At 36.6% G+C, this 17,589-nt stretch overlaps 1 protein-coding gene across 1 annotated transcript in view; it reads left to right on the top strand.

Annotated features, from left to right (window-relative positions):
- LOC306879692 (voltage-dependent calcium channel subunit alpha-2/delta-2-like) overlaps window positions 1-17,589 on the top strand; it is a 215,212-nt gene that overhangs the window by 55,258 nt on the left and 142,365 nt on the right. Inside the window, exon 3 of the mRNA XM_079432836.1 lies at window positions 2,452-2,568. Coding sequence (XP_079288962.1) covers window positions 2,452-2,568 — 117 coding nt within the window. The remainder of the gene's footprint in view (window positions 1-2,451; window positions 2,569-17,589) is intronic.

Below are 17,589 nucleotides of genomic sequence, written 5' to 3'. Positions count from 1 at the left end.
AATAAGGGAGGTTTAGCACTGGCTCTGTATCTAAATGTTGTTTTTCTTTTCCTTTGAACATATCGAGGGCATTTAAAATCCAAAAATAAAAAAAGATTATTTATTGGTTGTAGCCACTTTGCTTTGCCTTATAAAACGTATATAAAATGTAAATGTTATATAAATATAAATTCAACCATGTATATATTCTTTTTAGTGCTGAACTGTATAAATAAGTAAAGTCATATAAGTAGCTAAATGTTTGTCATTTTGATTGGTGATCTTGTAAAGCAATTTAAGGCTTATAAATGCTTGATTTAAATGAACGTCCAGCCTAAATGCATTGTTTATTTGGGTGCATTGAATGAGGTAAAGCATAAATGTGTCTAACATGCATTCAATATAACCAGTTGTTCTATATATATATATTCAGTATTTTTGATTTAATACTTTCTGGTTTTCTAACTTTTGACTTAACTGATCTGATTTTGTATTGTTAATGCTGTTATTGACCTTCCTGGCATTTAGGGGGCAGTATTTGTGTTCTGACTGAAATGCATTATATTAGTCTTCAGCACATCCGAAGACATAAAGTAAACCATGAACATCTTAATTTGTGTGTGTGTGTGTGTGTGTGTACTGATTTAAATTGGAACTGCGTTCTTGTTTTATGAGATTAGTATCTGGCATAACTGTGTATTTTATATCAAACACACTAATGACTTTTTCAAGGGCTTTATAATTGTATTCCAAAAATAACAAGTGTCACAGTTTCAAAATTAGGTTACGCTAATGTCCCTTCCCTCTCCAGTCGCCAGCCCATTCCATGCAATGGTTTCTCACAGACGCCAATTCTGTCCCAGTTCACTCAAGTTGACTTAAAACAGTGCTTGTGTTTTAGCCATTATCTGGTAACAGGGGAACGTACAGCTTCTGACGCAGTGTTAGAGGCCAGAGCCCTTACTAAAGCCTCCGCCTGCTGTGTGTGTGTGTGTGTGTGTGTGTGTGTGTGAACGGATCCCTCTTTCTAGGGAGATTGCTATTGGCTTTTTGCCTAGTCCTCAGTTTGACATAGATGGATTTGTGGGTAATGGAGTCCCTGGGGTGGAGGGGATAAGTGGGCATCCCAGGGGGTCAGATTACGGTGGACGGCACGGCGGTGTGCTGAGCCAGACTGTAAGACCAGACCTGCTGTGTGTAAATCACCGCTGAAAAGCGCTGACATTAGGAACAATGCTCACCCATAAATCCACATAAGATTGTGTCCTGACTTGCACTCTTTTTCACTTCCTTTAATTGAATTTAAATTCTTGTTGACACTTTTTTTTTTTTTTTAATGCAACAAACATTTATGTTTGGATAAATGTCTATGCAAAATTTTACCTTTTTTTTGTGTGGTTATATGAAATATATAACCACATAAATATTTTGGAATATTTAAAATTATGTTGGATCTTTAAAAGTGTTATTTGGAAACTGTAGGATGAGTCATTGCATTGAAATAGTTTTGCATTTTGTTTAATGTATTTATGCTGTTTTATTAGTATTCGATATGTATATGCTACTGTGCTGCCAGTCTTGGCCAGGACACACCTTTGAAAGAGATTTTTAATATCATAGAAATAAATGTTATAATTGAATGTCAAATAAATAATTAAATATGTATCAAATACTTATATATTAAATAGAATGTATAATATTATATATATATATATATATATATATATATATATATATATATATATATATATATATATATATATATATATATATTAATTATAACTTTTATTAATAATCAAATATTCATATATGATAAACAATGTTTTACTTGTTTTCTTATATATTAATATTTTTTATAATATTAAATGATATATATATTATATGTAAACATTAATAATGATTTATTAATAAAAAATGTATATTGTCTAAAATTTATATTAATAAACAATATATAAGTAAAACCTACTTAAATGCTACTAAGTAAAACCTTATATAAAGTATGTTTTACTTATGTTTATTTTTATATTTATATACAAATTATATTGTTTATATAAATATTAATGTCTAATTGCATTAATAATAAAATATAAGATACATTTAAATATATATAAATAATAAGCTGAGTAATTATGAAATGCAACATAACATCAATAGTGTAATGATTTTAGTCTTCTTTTCGATTAAGTTTCTAAGACTGTACCAGTAGACTAGTTTTATGCTTAACTTACTGGAACATATTAACTAAGATGCTACTATTTTAAGAGCTCATTAAAATGGTGATAAATGCTTTGAAATGGTATGTTTATATATTTAAGAAATTCAACATTTTACTTATTGTATTTTCGTTTCTAAATATTGAATTTAATATGTAAAATATCAATATTTTTGGTTTGAGCTTCAAAATTCTATAATTTATGTTTGATCGCAAAGGAAATCTCTGCGTTTCTGACCTTTGACCTTTGCCTCCCACAGATTTATATTGACAAGAGAAATCATTTTGGTGTGGAGCGAAATACGCCCAAGCAGCTGGTGGAGAACGTGGCAGGAAACATCGCCAAACTGCTCAACAGGAAACGCAAAGCACTGGAGGTGAGCAGCGCTAACAATCGCTCTCTCCCAGCAGGAAGTCAAGACGTTGATAATCGTGGTGTAAAACTCTTATCTGTTGCATTAAAAAGGGGAATCGATCCACTGTCTCTTTTAATCAGAAAAAAATTGGATTTCTAAAAAAAATATTATCAATGCCCACTGTTCTCTATTAGCCTGCTTAACTAAGCAGGTAATGAGTTTGTCTTCCTCCAATCTGCTCCCTCTTCAAATCAACAGGACGCGACACAGCGACACACAAGATCGGAGCATCACATTTACACATTTCCATAAGAAATGCTATGGTACTACCGTGTTTGCACCACGGTATTCTTTGAAGATCTTGAAGTGCCTTTCGCTGTGTTTTAGCGCCTGATTAAAACGTGTGGAATATGCAGGCGCATGTGACAATTACAGCTGAAAAATGAGTGTTTATTAAGCTTCAGAAATGAGTCATGTGTTTGGTAAGTAAAGTACTTTAGTACTTTTGACTAAAAGTAGCATATGAACACTGCCTAAGGTTTTTCTCTGGGAGACACTCTGAATTTCTTATCATAAATTGGTGTTCGAGTGAGATTAGCTGAGATTCTCTAATGTGAGTCATGCCATGCAGACACGCAGGAGGCTCAAAATGACTCCTTCACATTCTAGTGTGCTACCTTGCTGAATGCTCCCTATTTTGTCAGCGACCTTCTAATGCATCCCAACTGCACAAATTTTGCTTGATGGTGCAGATGAGTTTTATACCTTGCTGAGAATTTGCATCTTTGAGAAGTGGCGTCACCTTCATAAGCACCATTGCAAACATATTAAGGCAGGTAAAAACGGTAAATAAATGTAACCAATAGATATCACCATACTTCTCTAGATGAATGATTACATTAATAATGATTGCATTCATTTTAATGCAAATGAGCCATTATTTAATTGAATATGCACTAATATGCATATATTTCCAGAACAAAAAAATGAACATTGGACATAGCCAGGCTCAAAATTTGTATTTTTTATTTTGTTGACATATTAGAGTTGAAGGTTTTTGACAGATGGGGTTTTGGATAACTCTTTTTATCACTTCATAGAGAAAATACTGTCAACAACCCCAATCAATCAATCAATCAATCAATCAATCAATCAATCAATCAATCAATCAGTCAATCAAGAAACCAACCACAATAATAATAAATGTTTTAAGAAAAAAATGGAATATAATTAGGCAAATTATATTTTAACAAACCCATCTGTAAAACCTTCAGGATATACATAAAAAATATATAATAAAAATTGATTTTGAGAAACGGCCCTTAAAGATATACATAGTAATTGAAATTTAGAGATGCAAATAGATAAAGTGCAATTAAATAAAAATACAAAGATTTTGGATGTTTTTATTGCAATAGTCTCAAACACCACATTATGAAAAGCCAAAAAAAAAAAACACTTTTTTTTTGTCTGGTATACCCAAAAGTGTATTAACGGTCTCCTATTAGCCAAGAAGTTGACTGAGGAAGCCAGAGAAAAGCAGAAGCAGGAGACAAAGTAATGATGATTAAAAACAATAAGCAGAGTTTGATTAATCTTAGATGTATATGATTCAGTGCTCAAACTTCTTGCCATAAATCTGTTCTTCAGCTTCAGTATACCAGCTCAACAATTCTGGCCCATTCCTACCAGCTACTTTTATATTTGCTCTACTAATGAAAAAGTTTGTTTACGATGCTGCTTGTCGATTGAATTGGAGTTCTGTTTAGAAAACACAATCAAACTATATTTCCCTCGCCATTTTCGATTTGGATTGGATGCATTACAATGCATTTCGGGATTGGCTTTTCTGCGAATAATGCAAGTGATGCTGATATTTAAATGTGTGCCAGAATGAGACATCTGGTAAAGCAATGTAATTTTGCTGCCTGCTGAAGAGTGTTGTTTGTTGCTGTCTTGCTAGGCGGCTCACTACGGTTTGGAACGGAGCCGATGTTTCAGTAATATGGAATTGAGTTGGTTGGCCACAAAGCGGCAGCGCTCCGAGTAGCTTTCTTGACCAAACAGTTAAAGATAGGGCCCGCTGCTATCGGGGCCAGCAGTGTGCTGGCGACTAGACGAACCATCACCCAAAGCCCAGCAGACTCCCGACAACTGAGAGAAAGAGAGCGAGCGAGAGATATGGAGAGAGAGAAAATGGGCCCAGAATGGGAACGGCCCTTCAGGCATCAGGAAATGCGAGGAAATGAAGTTCTGAAATCATTGATTTCAAAATGAGCTGCAGACGGGAGAAATCGAGAGGAAAGAGCGAGCGATGTAGGATGTAGAACAAGGTAAAGCAAGAGAGAACAAGCAAGAGAGGAACGAGGAGACGTCTTGTAATCTCATGATAAAGAGTAGGAGGGGATGAGTTTTGACAGCGTTTAATAGAAGCACATAGTTGGATCATATTAAATCTTGTGTTGTGATTTATGGTTGTTCGCACAATTGAGTCCGTGTTTGAATGTCAACAAATTAGCTGCGATATTATCTTTCACGCATTAAAAAAAAAACTTTTTTGTAAGTGTGCACAGAATCAACAGAATTTGGTAAAGCCATAGTGAAAAATCATAAACCATAATTAAAAAATGTATTATGGTTTTCTACAATAGTGATTCATTTTTGTTTAATGTATTATAGAGTTATTTAACTATTTTATATAGAAATTTGTTTTGAAAATTGAGTAAAAGAAATGCTAAATATGTATTTTTGCTTTTAAGTTTCTACGGATTAGTTCAGAACAAATAAATTTCTCGTTTCCAGCAGAAACTAGTTCACACCTGCGTTGACCTGTTTATTCGCACCTGCTTCTTCAGGTAACCACTAATGAGTGTGATAGATAGACCCCGCGCCCCAATTCACGTACTATCTGCCCTAAATAACATGTGAGATTAAGATTAGTGTGTCCCAAATCATAGTCCGTTGAAAATAGTTCACCAAAGCTGCCAGGAGGGTGTCATTTTCCACCGGCTTTAAATGCAAGCAGAACAAATGTCTATGTAAATTATTTGTTAATCCATTCTTGCATAAATTTCCGCAATGAATGATGTTCGTAAACATTCTAATATAAATATTCTCTTTGAATTGGCTCTGTGCATTGCCAGTTTCTGTGTAAATCGCTCAGAAAATCAGCTGTTGCATGTGCACAACAATTTGATTTGGTTTTGTACATAGAACATTTCTGGGTAAATCTTTCATAAAATCATAACAAATCATGTGTCATAAAATTGTGTAGATTGTCTGTACATTATTTCTGATTTAAATGGTTTGTTGAATTGGCTGTATGTGTAACGAGTTTCTACAGTGCCTTGCAAATATATTCATACCCCTTAATTTTTTTCACGTTTTGTTACTGCTTTATGCTAAACTGCTTTAAATTACTTTTTTCCCACATCAATCTGCACTCCATACACCATATTGACAAAGCAAAAACAGAATTGTTAAATTTATTAAAAATAAAAAAAACTTAAGTACATTGCATAAGTATTCATACCCTTAACTAAATATTTATCTGAAGCAACTTTACCGTCTCAAGTCTTTTTTGTTTGATGCGACAAGCTTTGCCCATCAGCATTTGGCAATTATCTGCTATTCTCCTCACCTCTTCACCTCTCAAGTTCTGTCAGGTTGGATGGGGGCAGATGCACATTTTCAAGTTTCTCCAGAAATATTTGATTGGGTTCAAGCTCAGGCTGTGGCTGGACCACTCAAGGACATTCCTAGTTGTCTATAAGCCACTCCTTCTGTGTGCTTAGGGTCACTGTCCTGTTGGAAGGTGAACCTTCTGCCCAGTCTGAGGTTCTGAATGCTCTGGACTGGGTTTTCATCGGCCCAGATCGGTGGAGTGTTGCAGTGTTCTTTGTCCTTCTATAGATTTCTCCTATCTCCACATATGATTGTGGAGCTCAACTAGAGTGACCATCAGGTTCTTCGTCACCACTCTAACCAAAGACCTTCTCCATCAATTGCTCAATTTGAACCCTCAATCTTCCTCAATTTGAAGATTCAGCTCTAAGAAGAATCCTGGTTGTTTCAAACTTCTTCCATTAAGGGTAACAGAGACTACATGCTTCTGTGACCCTTCAATGAATTTTCAGAATTTTTTTCTGAACTCTTCCCCAGATGTGTGGCTTGACACAAACCGGTTTCTGAGCTCTACAGACAGTTCTTTTGACCCCAGGGCTTGGTTTTTGCTCTGATATTCAGCTGTTGGACCACAATGTGTGCGCCTTTCCAAATCATACCCATTCAATTGAATTTGCCACAGGTTACCTTCACTCAAAGTCTAGTAACACCTACAAGCAATATGAATGCTCCTGAGCTCAATTCCAACTGTCCCAGATAAGGGTATGAGTACTTATGCAATGGAATCGTTTAAGTTTTTTATTTTTAATACATTTGCAAAGATGTTAAAAACTTTTCCTTTTTTTCTGCTTAACATAAGGCAGCAACATAAAACTTGAAAAACATTAAGGGGTGTGAATACTTTCGCTAGGCACTGTATATAATCTGTTTGTAAAGTCATTCTCACATAAAACTAATGCACATCAAATTTCTGCAATAGTTCATACTCAAATATATTGTCACATTTAGCTTATACACTGTAAAAAACAAAGTTGAGCCAACTTCAAATGTTAAGGCAACCAGCTTCAGCATATTTTAGAGTTTTCTCAACTTATTTTTGTAGGACGCCTTAATTTTAAGTTGGCTCAACTTTTCTTTTTTTACAGTGAATGCATAACAAATTTCTATGCTATACAATTAATTCGCAAATTTGCTCTTTTAACTGTCTTGACTTGTTTGTAGTAAAATAATTTAATTTAATGCATAGAATTGTTTATAATAATTCTGCATAATTTCATATGTAAATTGTTGATTTTTAATTAGCAAAGTTTTATGTAAATTGTTTGCAAAACAGCATAGAATTATGTGCATATTAACTTCTGTTCTTATTCATTCATCAAACATTTCTCACAAAAATTGTTGCATTGGCTTGATTGTGCACAACTAATTTTTATGTAACCCAAATTTTTACATATTGTTGCATTCAACTGCATATATAACAAATTCCTATGCAAATATTTGTAAAGTCATTCTTACATCAATTGTTGCATTCAGTTGTTTCATGAATGAGATCCCTCTCTGCTCTACTTCTTTCCAACATTTTTTTTGTGCGTCTCCCTTGTTATACTCTAGAGGCTTGAAGTGCATTTGGGTGAGCCTGAAACGAGTCGCTTCCTGTCTGGTAGTTTTGCGGCTGCATTTAGTAGCATTTTAATGATCTGAGACAGGCTCCTCATGAAGGGCTGATGTTGTGTTCGTGGAGAGCTGGAATGCCCTGACTGTTTCTGCCCGCGTTTGTGTGTTAGTGTCCCGCCGCGTATTTTTAGAAGCTCTTAAATCTTTATTACTGTGACCGTGGTGCGTGTGACTGACAGATGTCAAGGCCGGGCTGGGGGAGCTGTCATGTAAACGAACAGTGTTGCAGTCTTACGGATCACAGCTTTGTGTCTCTCACCCTCTCTTTCTCTCTCTCTCTTTTATGGATTACTTCCTAAACCAGCTGATACTGCTGACCAGAACCTGTCAATCAAACTCAGCACATGGTATCACTTAAATTGTCACTTACAGGGTTGTGATGTCATATTCTCCTTCTCCTAATACAAACTAATGCAGTCATGCAGACTAGTAAGCATAATTTCCAGCGGCTGGTGTGTATATATATATATATATATATGTAGATTGTGTATGTCCGATCCTGATTATGACTGATATGACAAACTGGATCATATTGACTGGATGTTGCGCAGATGCAGCATGTGACTAAGCAAATCTGGCCGTCTTTGCAGTGAAATCCAGCATGACATTGTGGAAGCAGACACACAAGGGAAGCAGGGGTTTGTTGTAGTGTACTGTATTACAACGCACACACTTCATCATATCGTGATTTTGTTTTTTTGGACTGAGATACCCTGGTGGGCTCTCCTCTGCCTGCGTTTAATTAGCTGGCCCCACTGATCTTCGTACGTGCTAAATATAGTCGGGACTATGCTCTCTGCCGCCCCTAAAAATAAACACACAATTAATTACTCCTGCTGTTTCACTAATGAGAGGACGGTTTTGATCGGCCTCATCAGACAGGAAATGCTCAGTAGGGCAACACAGCACTTTTGTGTTTCTGTAGGGACACATTAACAGGGAAGGGCAACGCTTTATATTAACTTTGTTAATTACGGTAATAAACATTATCGTGTAGAAAATAAATAGTCCAGACTCTAAAAAAAAAAAAAAAAAAATTGATGTAAAGGCCCAAGTTTTCAGCAATATTAAATTGAATCAATCTATTTATTTGTGATATCTGCTTTAATTTAGGAGGTTTTCTGTTTGTAGACTTAATTATAGATCCAAATTGGGAATGTGAACTGGGTGTGTAAAACTACATAATATTGACTAGTTGATTACTTATTCTTTAGGAAACCCTGTATAATTAGGCTGGTAACTGAAGTGTTCCTGATTTTTGACAGCATCCATGAACAGACAGAGTTCTGTGTATTTTATCATTTCAGAGAACAGCAGCATCACAGCAGATGCTATATTATTCATCTGTACAGTTGAGTTTGTCATTTGTACAGTTCACCTGACCATGTGTCATGCCGTGACTCGTGTGGTTTTTCAGTCCGGTCATGTCATCGCCCGGTGAGTGATGAATAAAGGGAAGCGTGACCCAAAGTTCACTCTTGTCGGGCCTTTGAGCCGTATCACAAACATGGCACCCAGAGGGAGCCAGAGAGTGTGATCCAGGCGACAGTCAATTGGTCTCTGTGAAGACTTGTCAGGTTTAGTCGGCTGGTTGTGTTGTGCTGGAAGCTCCATCTACTCTAGAAAAGCCTAGACGACTTTGCTAAGATGCTTTCTATTGTTTACTGTAAACATAGTGAATCATTGGCATTGAAATCTGATTTTGGGGTTGAACGTGACACGGGTGTAACCAGATCCAGCTAGTGAAGTCTAGTTGAAGGGATGAACTGGATGAGGTGTGTGAGTCTGGTGTAGTTTAAGAGCTCTGTAGCTGATTTGCTTCAAGGTTTGTGATGTTTTGAAAATATTTTATTTTATTTTTTTGAATGCATGAGTTTAAGGAACTCATGCATTATTAAAATTAAAATTAAATTAAATTATGATTCATAAATGATATATATGCCATTATCATTAGTAGTATTTTAAATGTATGAAACACAACAAATCAAGAGTTTATGGAGCTGAAAGTAATTCATGAAAGAAGGTAATTCACATTAATTCATAAAATAAGTTTATATAGCTTATGACCTAGTTCGTATTGACAAAATATGATTTGCAAATGTACAGTAGCAGAATGAGGTTCACAACTGCAAAGCACATAAATATATGCAGTTGCAAATGTAAATTAAGTTGTGCATTTGCGAAACAAATGTCAATATAAATTAGGTTTGTGAATTGGTTTTTGTGATTGTATTACATTTTATTGTGATTGTGAATTAGTTTAGGCATTTGTGAATCATATTTTGTAAATGCATTGATTTTAGTCAATATATATATGATAGATAGATATATATATGAACACTATTAGTTATTGTATATTAAATTAATGCATATTTACAAATTATTTGCAAAATATTTAGCAAGATAAGCATTCGTTACAGTTTGTGTGTGCTATATATTTTAGTTTTTTTTAAAGGGGTCATCTGATGCCCATTTTACACAAGTTGATATGATTCTTTAGGGTCTTAATGAAAAGTCTATAACATACTTTGGTTAAATTTTCCAATGCTAGTGTAAAAAACACCTTCTTTACCCTGTCAAAATCAGCTCTGTCTTCAGCACGCAGCTGTAGTCCATGTTTCTTTAAATGCTAGTGAGCTCTGCTGACTCCACCCCTCTTTTCCGTGGAGTGACGAGCAGACCATAGATATGTGTAGATTCCCTATTCGACCGCTCCAGATACATTGACGCATCAGCCATCTTGCATTCACAATAATAATCAATGAATATTAAAAGATATACAAGCGTATAACTTGCTGTTGTAGACGCACACAGTCAATGCACTCAAAGATTCGCAGACCGCTTCAAAAATGGCGGATGGCTTGCGTATCGCGGCCCATAGAAACAGTCCATAATGAGGCATTTAGGTATATATACCTATGGAGCATGCTAAACTTCAGCCGCGAAACTGGCTATAGGGGTGTGAATCGAATGGTTCGTCACGATACGATATCGATTCTCATACCCAGCGATACGATATTTGCCGTTACCTCAAAAAAAATAGATGAATCATTTTTGATGTTACAAAGGTTTAGTCAGGAGCAGTGAGCACTTGTTTTTTCTTTGACGGCATTAGATTTATTATTAGTTTGCTTTCACTTTAAAGAACGAAAGCGCGGATTTAATAGACTACTGATACACATGCGTTTTCTTTCTCTGTTTGTTAAGACATATGCCTAACCAACTATTCGCCAAAACGCTCATTTTGATGTCATTTTGTCTGTATTTATTCATCCATGCACAAACAAAGCGGAAGAGAGCTCAATTTAGTATTTGCGTCGTGTAGACGCAGCTGTCTGTGTGCGTTCGCTTCAGATGTGTGCGCAGAAAACTTCACTGGGTGGATTTTTATCATTATAGGATGGATGTGTACACTTCCAACACACATTTATGTTCAAACAACTTGTAAAGTGATTTTTGCATCCGATGACCCCTTTAATAAACTATACTTAAAGAAACTAAATGTTTTTGACTTCTACAGTTAGAAAATGTTACATTTAAAAAAACTGACCTTTTTTTTAAATATTTTTTTGAATTATTTTAAAGGGTTAGTTCGTCCAAAAAGGAATATTGTCATCATTTACTAACCCTCAAGTTGTTCCAAACCTTTGAATTTTTTTTCTTCTGTTGAAAAAACAGTATGGAAGTCAATGGGGACCAACATCTGTTTTGTTACCAACATTGAGGGTGAGTAAATGATGACAGAATTTTCACTTTTGGGTGAACTGTTTTCCCTCTGAAATTCCCTCTGGAAAGCAAATCTATTTAATTGCCGTCGTGTTTCAAATGATATAAAAGCATCTTCAAGCTAATGGTAACAAAATATAGAGTTCCTGTTGATCTGTGGTGCAGAAAAACTCCAGGATGCGGAGCAGTACTTGCTTAGTCAGGAGGCGGCGAGTATGACGATGACAGATGGAGGAGTTATATTGAGAGAAAGGCGGTGTTGGGGGCTGCTAATGTATGCAGAACAATCGCACGACTTCACAGCGCTAATCTACATGCACTCACGCACTTACTTCAATAAACTTTCCTCCATTTGCAGTCTTGCTGTAAACCTACTCTGACTGTACTGTTCCCAAACTTATCATTTGCCTGAAGTTTGTATGTCCACTGGCACGCCGGTAACAAAAGCAGTGCGATTGTGCTCCCCCGCCATCCAAGTGCCTCAGAAAAAGAGGAAGAAAAAACTAAGAAAAGCAATTTAGTTTTCAATTTCCTGCAGGCCCACAGTGAAGCTGTTATAGCGCTCCGGTCCCTTTGGAAAAGGAGAGAACTAGGCCGCAGTCTCCTTGCACGAAAATAGCACACATCAACATCAGCGTGTGAAAATCACACAGAACCGCTCAAGCCATTTGACTTGAATAGCTGTAAATTATCCGTGCACATACTGTTCAGATCATAGCAGTCATTAGAGCAGTTCTGTGAATTACGACATCAAAGCAACTCGTTCCTCTCAGATCTACAACAGGTTTGTCTCAGAAATCCCAAATGAGACTGCTTTAATATCTGGAATGTTTCTTGAGCAATGAGATTAAAAGGAGAATCCTGCTTCTCAGCTGTTTCTCCCAAGAAAAAATCTAGTAATCTCATATGTGTCTATTCTAGAGTTCCAGAAGATATCTCGGTAATTAGTTAATCGAATTTGTTAACCAGGGTTATGATAGTTAACTAAAACTGAAACTAAAGCTAAAAATGCTACAAAATCTTTTACTAAAAGTAAAATGGAAGACATTCATCTAAAACCTGAATAAAACAAAGTAAATTACAACTATCGAACTATAAAATCTAAATATGAATTAGAAGAATATCTCCAGCGTGTCAAAGACACAAAGCAGAGACAGATCAAGTACAGGCTCAGTGAGCACAGACTAGCCATCGAGACTGGCAGAGACAAAAATAGCTGGTTACCCAGAGAGCAAAGGGTGTGTGTTCACTGTGAGACAGGAGTGATCGAGACGGAGGCACACTTCCTACTTCACTGTTACCAATTTAAATAAATAAGAAACAAACAAACATTATTAAGCACTTTACAGCCATGACTGAAGAGGAACAAAGAAAGTACTAGGAGAGGGACAGACCGCAGCACTGGCTGCGAGATACGTGTGAATGTGCCACAGCCTGAGAGACAGCAGGTGAATGTGTTTAATGTGTGTAATATATGTAATTTGTCTGACCTCAATGTGTTTCCCTTCTGTCTACCACAGTGACCCTCAGCCTGTGAGTGTTTATACATGTTAAACACTGTGGTATGAAATGTTCACACGTGTTCTCTTCTATTATTTTGATCTTTTCATTATTATATTTCTCCACATATATTTCAAGCTTTGGCAATATTGTATTTTTTACAGTTATGCCAATAAAAAGAAAGGGAAGTCGTGGCCTAATGGTTAGAGAGTCGAACTCGTAATCCAAAGGTTGGGCCGGCAGGGATTGTAGGTGGGGGGAGTGAATGTCCAGCGCTCTCTCCACCCTCAATACCACGACTGAGGTGCCCTTGAGCAAGGCACCGAACCCCCAACTGCTCCCCGGGCGCCGCAGCATAAATGGCTGCCCACTGCTCCGGGTGTGTGTTCACGGTGTGTGTGTGTGTGTTCACTGCTGTGTGTGTGCACTTTGGATGGGTTAAATGCGGAGCACGAATTCTGAGTATGGGTCACCATACTTGGCCGTATGTCACGTCACTTATAAAGCAATTTTTTAATTGAATTGAATTAAGAGAGAGAGAGAGAGAGAGAGAGAGAGAGTAAAACAGGAAAACTATGCCTGTAATTTCAAAGTGAAGCTCAAAATTATCGTATTTGGAAGAAAATTATCGTACACAAGTCAAACATACAGAATACAGCTATTTATGAAGACTTAACAACTTTTTGACACAATCTGAAAATTACCACAATATATAAATAACTAGGTGTACCTTACACCGTGTCTACACCGGACGCGAGCAGCGCAACAAAATGCTATGGAATCCATTATAATCAGTGATGATATCTACACTGGGTGCGTTGCGACATGACAAATCCCCAACAATAAACTTTATTGATGACATACTGACACAGTTCAAATGATTTTATAAGAGTCGCTTTGTTGCATCCAGTGTAGACAGACCAAAGAACTTAGCTGTTGCGGCGCGGCTCGACGATGTTAGTGGCTGTCATCGGAAGCCTGCATTTTGACATGTTTAGGGTGTTCTTTTGCTCCGTCATGGACCGCAACATAATGCTCGTTGGCTTTAAAGCAGGGCACCCTCCTGCATTCTTAACACACTCGTGTACATGAGCCCATTTAGTGTCTATAATGAGACTATTTTGTGTACAAGTATAGAAGCCCTATGATCACAACTGCCATTATTTGAAGTGTCTGACAATTCAGAAATTATCGTACGTTACGGAATTTTTTTCATTATTGATCGTACATCATACAGAGGTCAAAACTATCGTACAAATACGATAATTATCGTATGTCTGGCAACACTGCTTATAATAGACCCTACTCTTAAAAGCGCTCTTTTATTTCCTTCTTGGACAACCAACCAATCACAGTCTTCAATAGACTGTGTCATAGCTAGCAACGGAGTCAGCCCCGCCTCCTCACTAAGATAAAAGTCTTTGTCTTTTCCTCGCTTCCTTGTTTATTTGTACTTTTCCAAAGGAATTTTAAGAGAAACATCTGAGATGAGGTTAAATAAATCATTCCATGAAGTTATGAGCTTTGAAAGAGCAGCCACGAAACAAAACCATTTTCCATTCCTGTTCTCTTTTTCTTCTGATTTGTATTTCTCTCCATCTCACTATTTCTCTCTCGACTCGTCTTTTTCTCTAGCATACATCACACCACCCTCTAGCCTGTGTCAATCAGATCTATGAACATCCATTAGCAACCATCTGTTACCACCTGCAGCAAAAGCCATTACACCTTTTTCCTGGCCTCACTCTGCGTCTCTCTCTCTATCTCTCTTTCTCTCACACACACACACACACTTGTACACTTACAGCTTCTCGTTGCCATGCTAAGCTTCACTCTCCTGCTCGGCTTATTAGACAGATGAACACCTGTATGATGTTGAAGCTCCAGGTCAGAACATCCGCCGATTGACGAGTCGATCTCACTCACCTGCCGGTGTCTCTTAAACTACACCAGACTTACACACCTCATCCAGTTCAACTACACCTAACAAGCTGGATCTGGTTACACTTCACATTTAACCCCAAAATCAAATAAATTAAATTAAGATAAATTATATCTTTAAGAATGAAAATGAAGCCTTTTGGAGAATTAAAATATAAAGCATATGTATTTACATTAATTTTATAAAAAAATATATCTTTTTACATAAACTTATACTTAAGTAATTTTGTCTCCAAATTCTCAATGCTGTAATGTGTCTGTATGTTTTATATTTGGGATTTTTTTATTTTAAATTTTCAGTTAATATAAATGGTAAATTTTTATTGCTGTAATACAGTATTTTTATGACAGAAATAAACTATTTTAATTATGTTTAAATTAGGTGTTTTTTATTTTTAGTATATTTTATTTGCATTTAAATTAGGTGTTTATTATTATTATTATTATTATTATTATTATTATTATTAAAATCAGTGTAAATTTGAGCCATTAGAGCAATACTATCATGATGTATACATACATGGTTGGTTGGTTTGTTTGTATATGTATATATTTATTTGCCATAAGAATTGTGTGAGACATTTACTCAACTGTTATGATGTAAAAATAGAAAACATCCTGAAAAAAATGCATATTTTAAAATATGCATTTTTAAGAAATATAATTCTTATTTATATAGCTAAGAAAAGCAAGTAGAATACATATTATCATTATGTATAAATGCATATTTATTTTCAAAGTTGAAAAGCAGTTTATGATGATATTATTTCCAGATTTTTCATTATTTTTCTGGTTGATTTTCAGGGTTATGACTTGCTTTGCATGTTACCAAGATGGCCACCAAATGGAATTACTTACTTTAAAGAGACTTTGAGTGCAGTCAGCAAAACTGAAACTTCATAATTGCCATGCATTTATATGTAATGAATATCTTGGAACGTCTACCACCAAACCAGAGTCAAGAATTCAGCAATACATTAATATAAAAAGAGAATAACTTAAGAGAGGCCAGCAGAAATCTTGAGGGAGCAGCAAGATTAGATCACCTATCAAAATCAGACTAGAATCTGTCCTTTATTAAAACTGGATTAAAGCCTATAAAAAGTCCAAAATCCACAAATAGAATCTAACACCACATGAAAAAGGTCTGTCTGACCGACTAAGGAAATGTTATTTGTTTAAAACAGCTCTAATCCACTAAAGCTCTCCGGATTTCAAAAACAATCTGCATTTCTTCATACTAACCCGCTGATTCAAACAAAACACACTTTCCATTTTAACAGGAGTACTGCATCATCCGACACAGACCTTGATTGCATTGGCTGTTGGGGTCTGTATGCGCGTCCGACGGTATCAATTTGTTGCCTTAATTGTTACGAGACGCTCTTGAGACAGAAATGGCTCCTGCGTTTGAGCAGTTGTTCGACTAGCATCTGTTTGCCGTACTCCCGCGTTTCCTGTGGAAGAGCAAGACAAGGGCGCCGAGATGAATAGAAATTAGCACTCTTAGCGTTTTCTGTAGAGACACGTGAAACATGTACGCAAAGCGCTGTTGCTCTTGACGAGGATTAAAACATCTGAGTGTAGCATGACAATTATAGAGTGTCTCCTAAAATACCAACTGTATCTGACGTATATAAAAAAAAAAAAAAAAAAAAAAAAAGTCGTGACGTATTGTCAAGTATGGTGACCCATACTCGAAATTGGTGCTCTGCGTTTAACCCATCCAAGTGCACACACAGCAGTGAGTAGTGAACAAATGCACACACACACACACACACACACACACACCGTGAACACACACCCGGAGCAGTGGGCAGCCATGCTGCAGCGCCCGGGGAGCAGTTGGGGGTTCGGTGCCTTGCTCAAGGGCACCTCAGTCGTGGTATTGAGGGTGGAGAGAGCGCTGGACATTCCCTCCCCCCACCTACAATTCCTGCCGGCCGGGGGCTCGAACTCGCAACCTTTCGATTACAAGTCCGACTCTCTAACCATTAGACCACGACTTCCCCCCCACTGATTATGGCTTTTTTTCTCTTGTTTTCTGTGGATGCGTTTAGAGTTGATTCACGAGTCTATTCAGCTTGTTGTTTTTCTCGGCTGCAGGCTACAATTGAAAGATCACTTTGTTTGAAAAAGAGCTTTGAGTATGCAATCTTTTTTTTAGTATTCATGTATGTACATGCATTTGTGTGTTTGACTTGTCCTTCTTGAGGAGTTGAGCTTTCACTCTCACTTTATTCTTGCTTTCTTCTCTTTCTGTCAGTGACTAGTAGGAGGAGACGGTCGGGCTGCTATCGCTCTCAGACAGGGTTTGATCAGGAGTCTGTCCGTAACACACACACACAGACACAGACACACACACACACACACACACACAGACGGAACGCTTTCATGTCACCATATGAAGTTGTTTGATGAGCAAACAGCAGCACCACGGGGTCGGTCACAGTCAAACAAGGTCTTTGATTTCCATTTGAGCGGCTAAACGAAAGTGCTTGTGTGAAAGACAGAAATCACAGAGAATATTCTCATGTGGCGAGAATAATACACTGAAAAAAATCTATTTTGTAATCA

This window comes from Barbus barbus, assembly GCF_936440315.1.
Source record: "Barbus barbus genome assembly, chromosome: 13".
NCBI lineage: Eukaryota > Metazoa > Chordata > Actinopteri > Cypriniformes > Cyprinidae > Barbus > Barbus barbus.
This window is presented reverse-complemented; position numbering and strand designations above follow the sequence as displayed.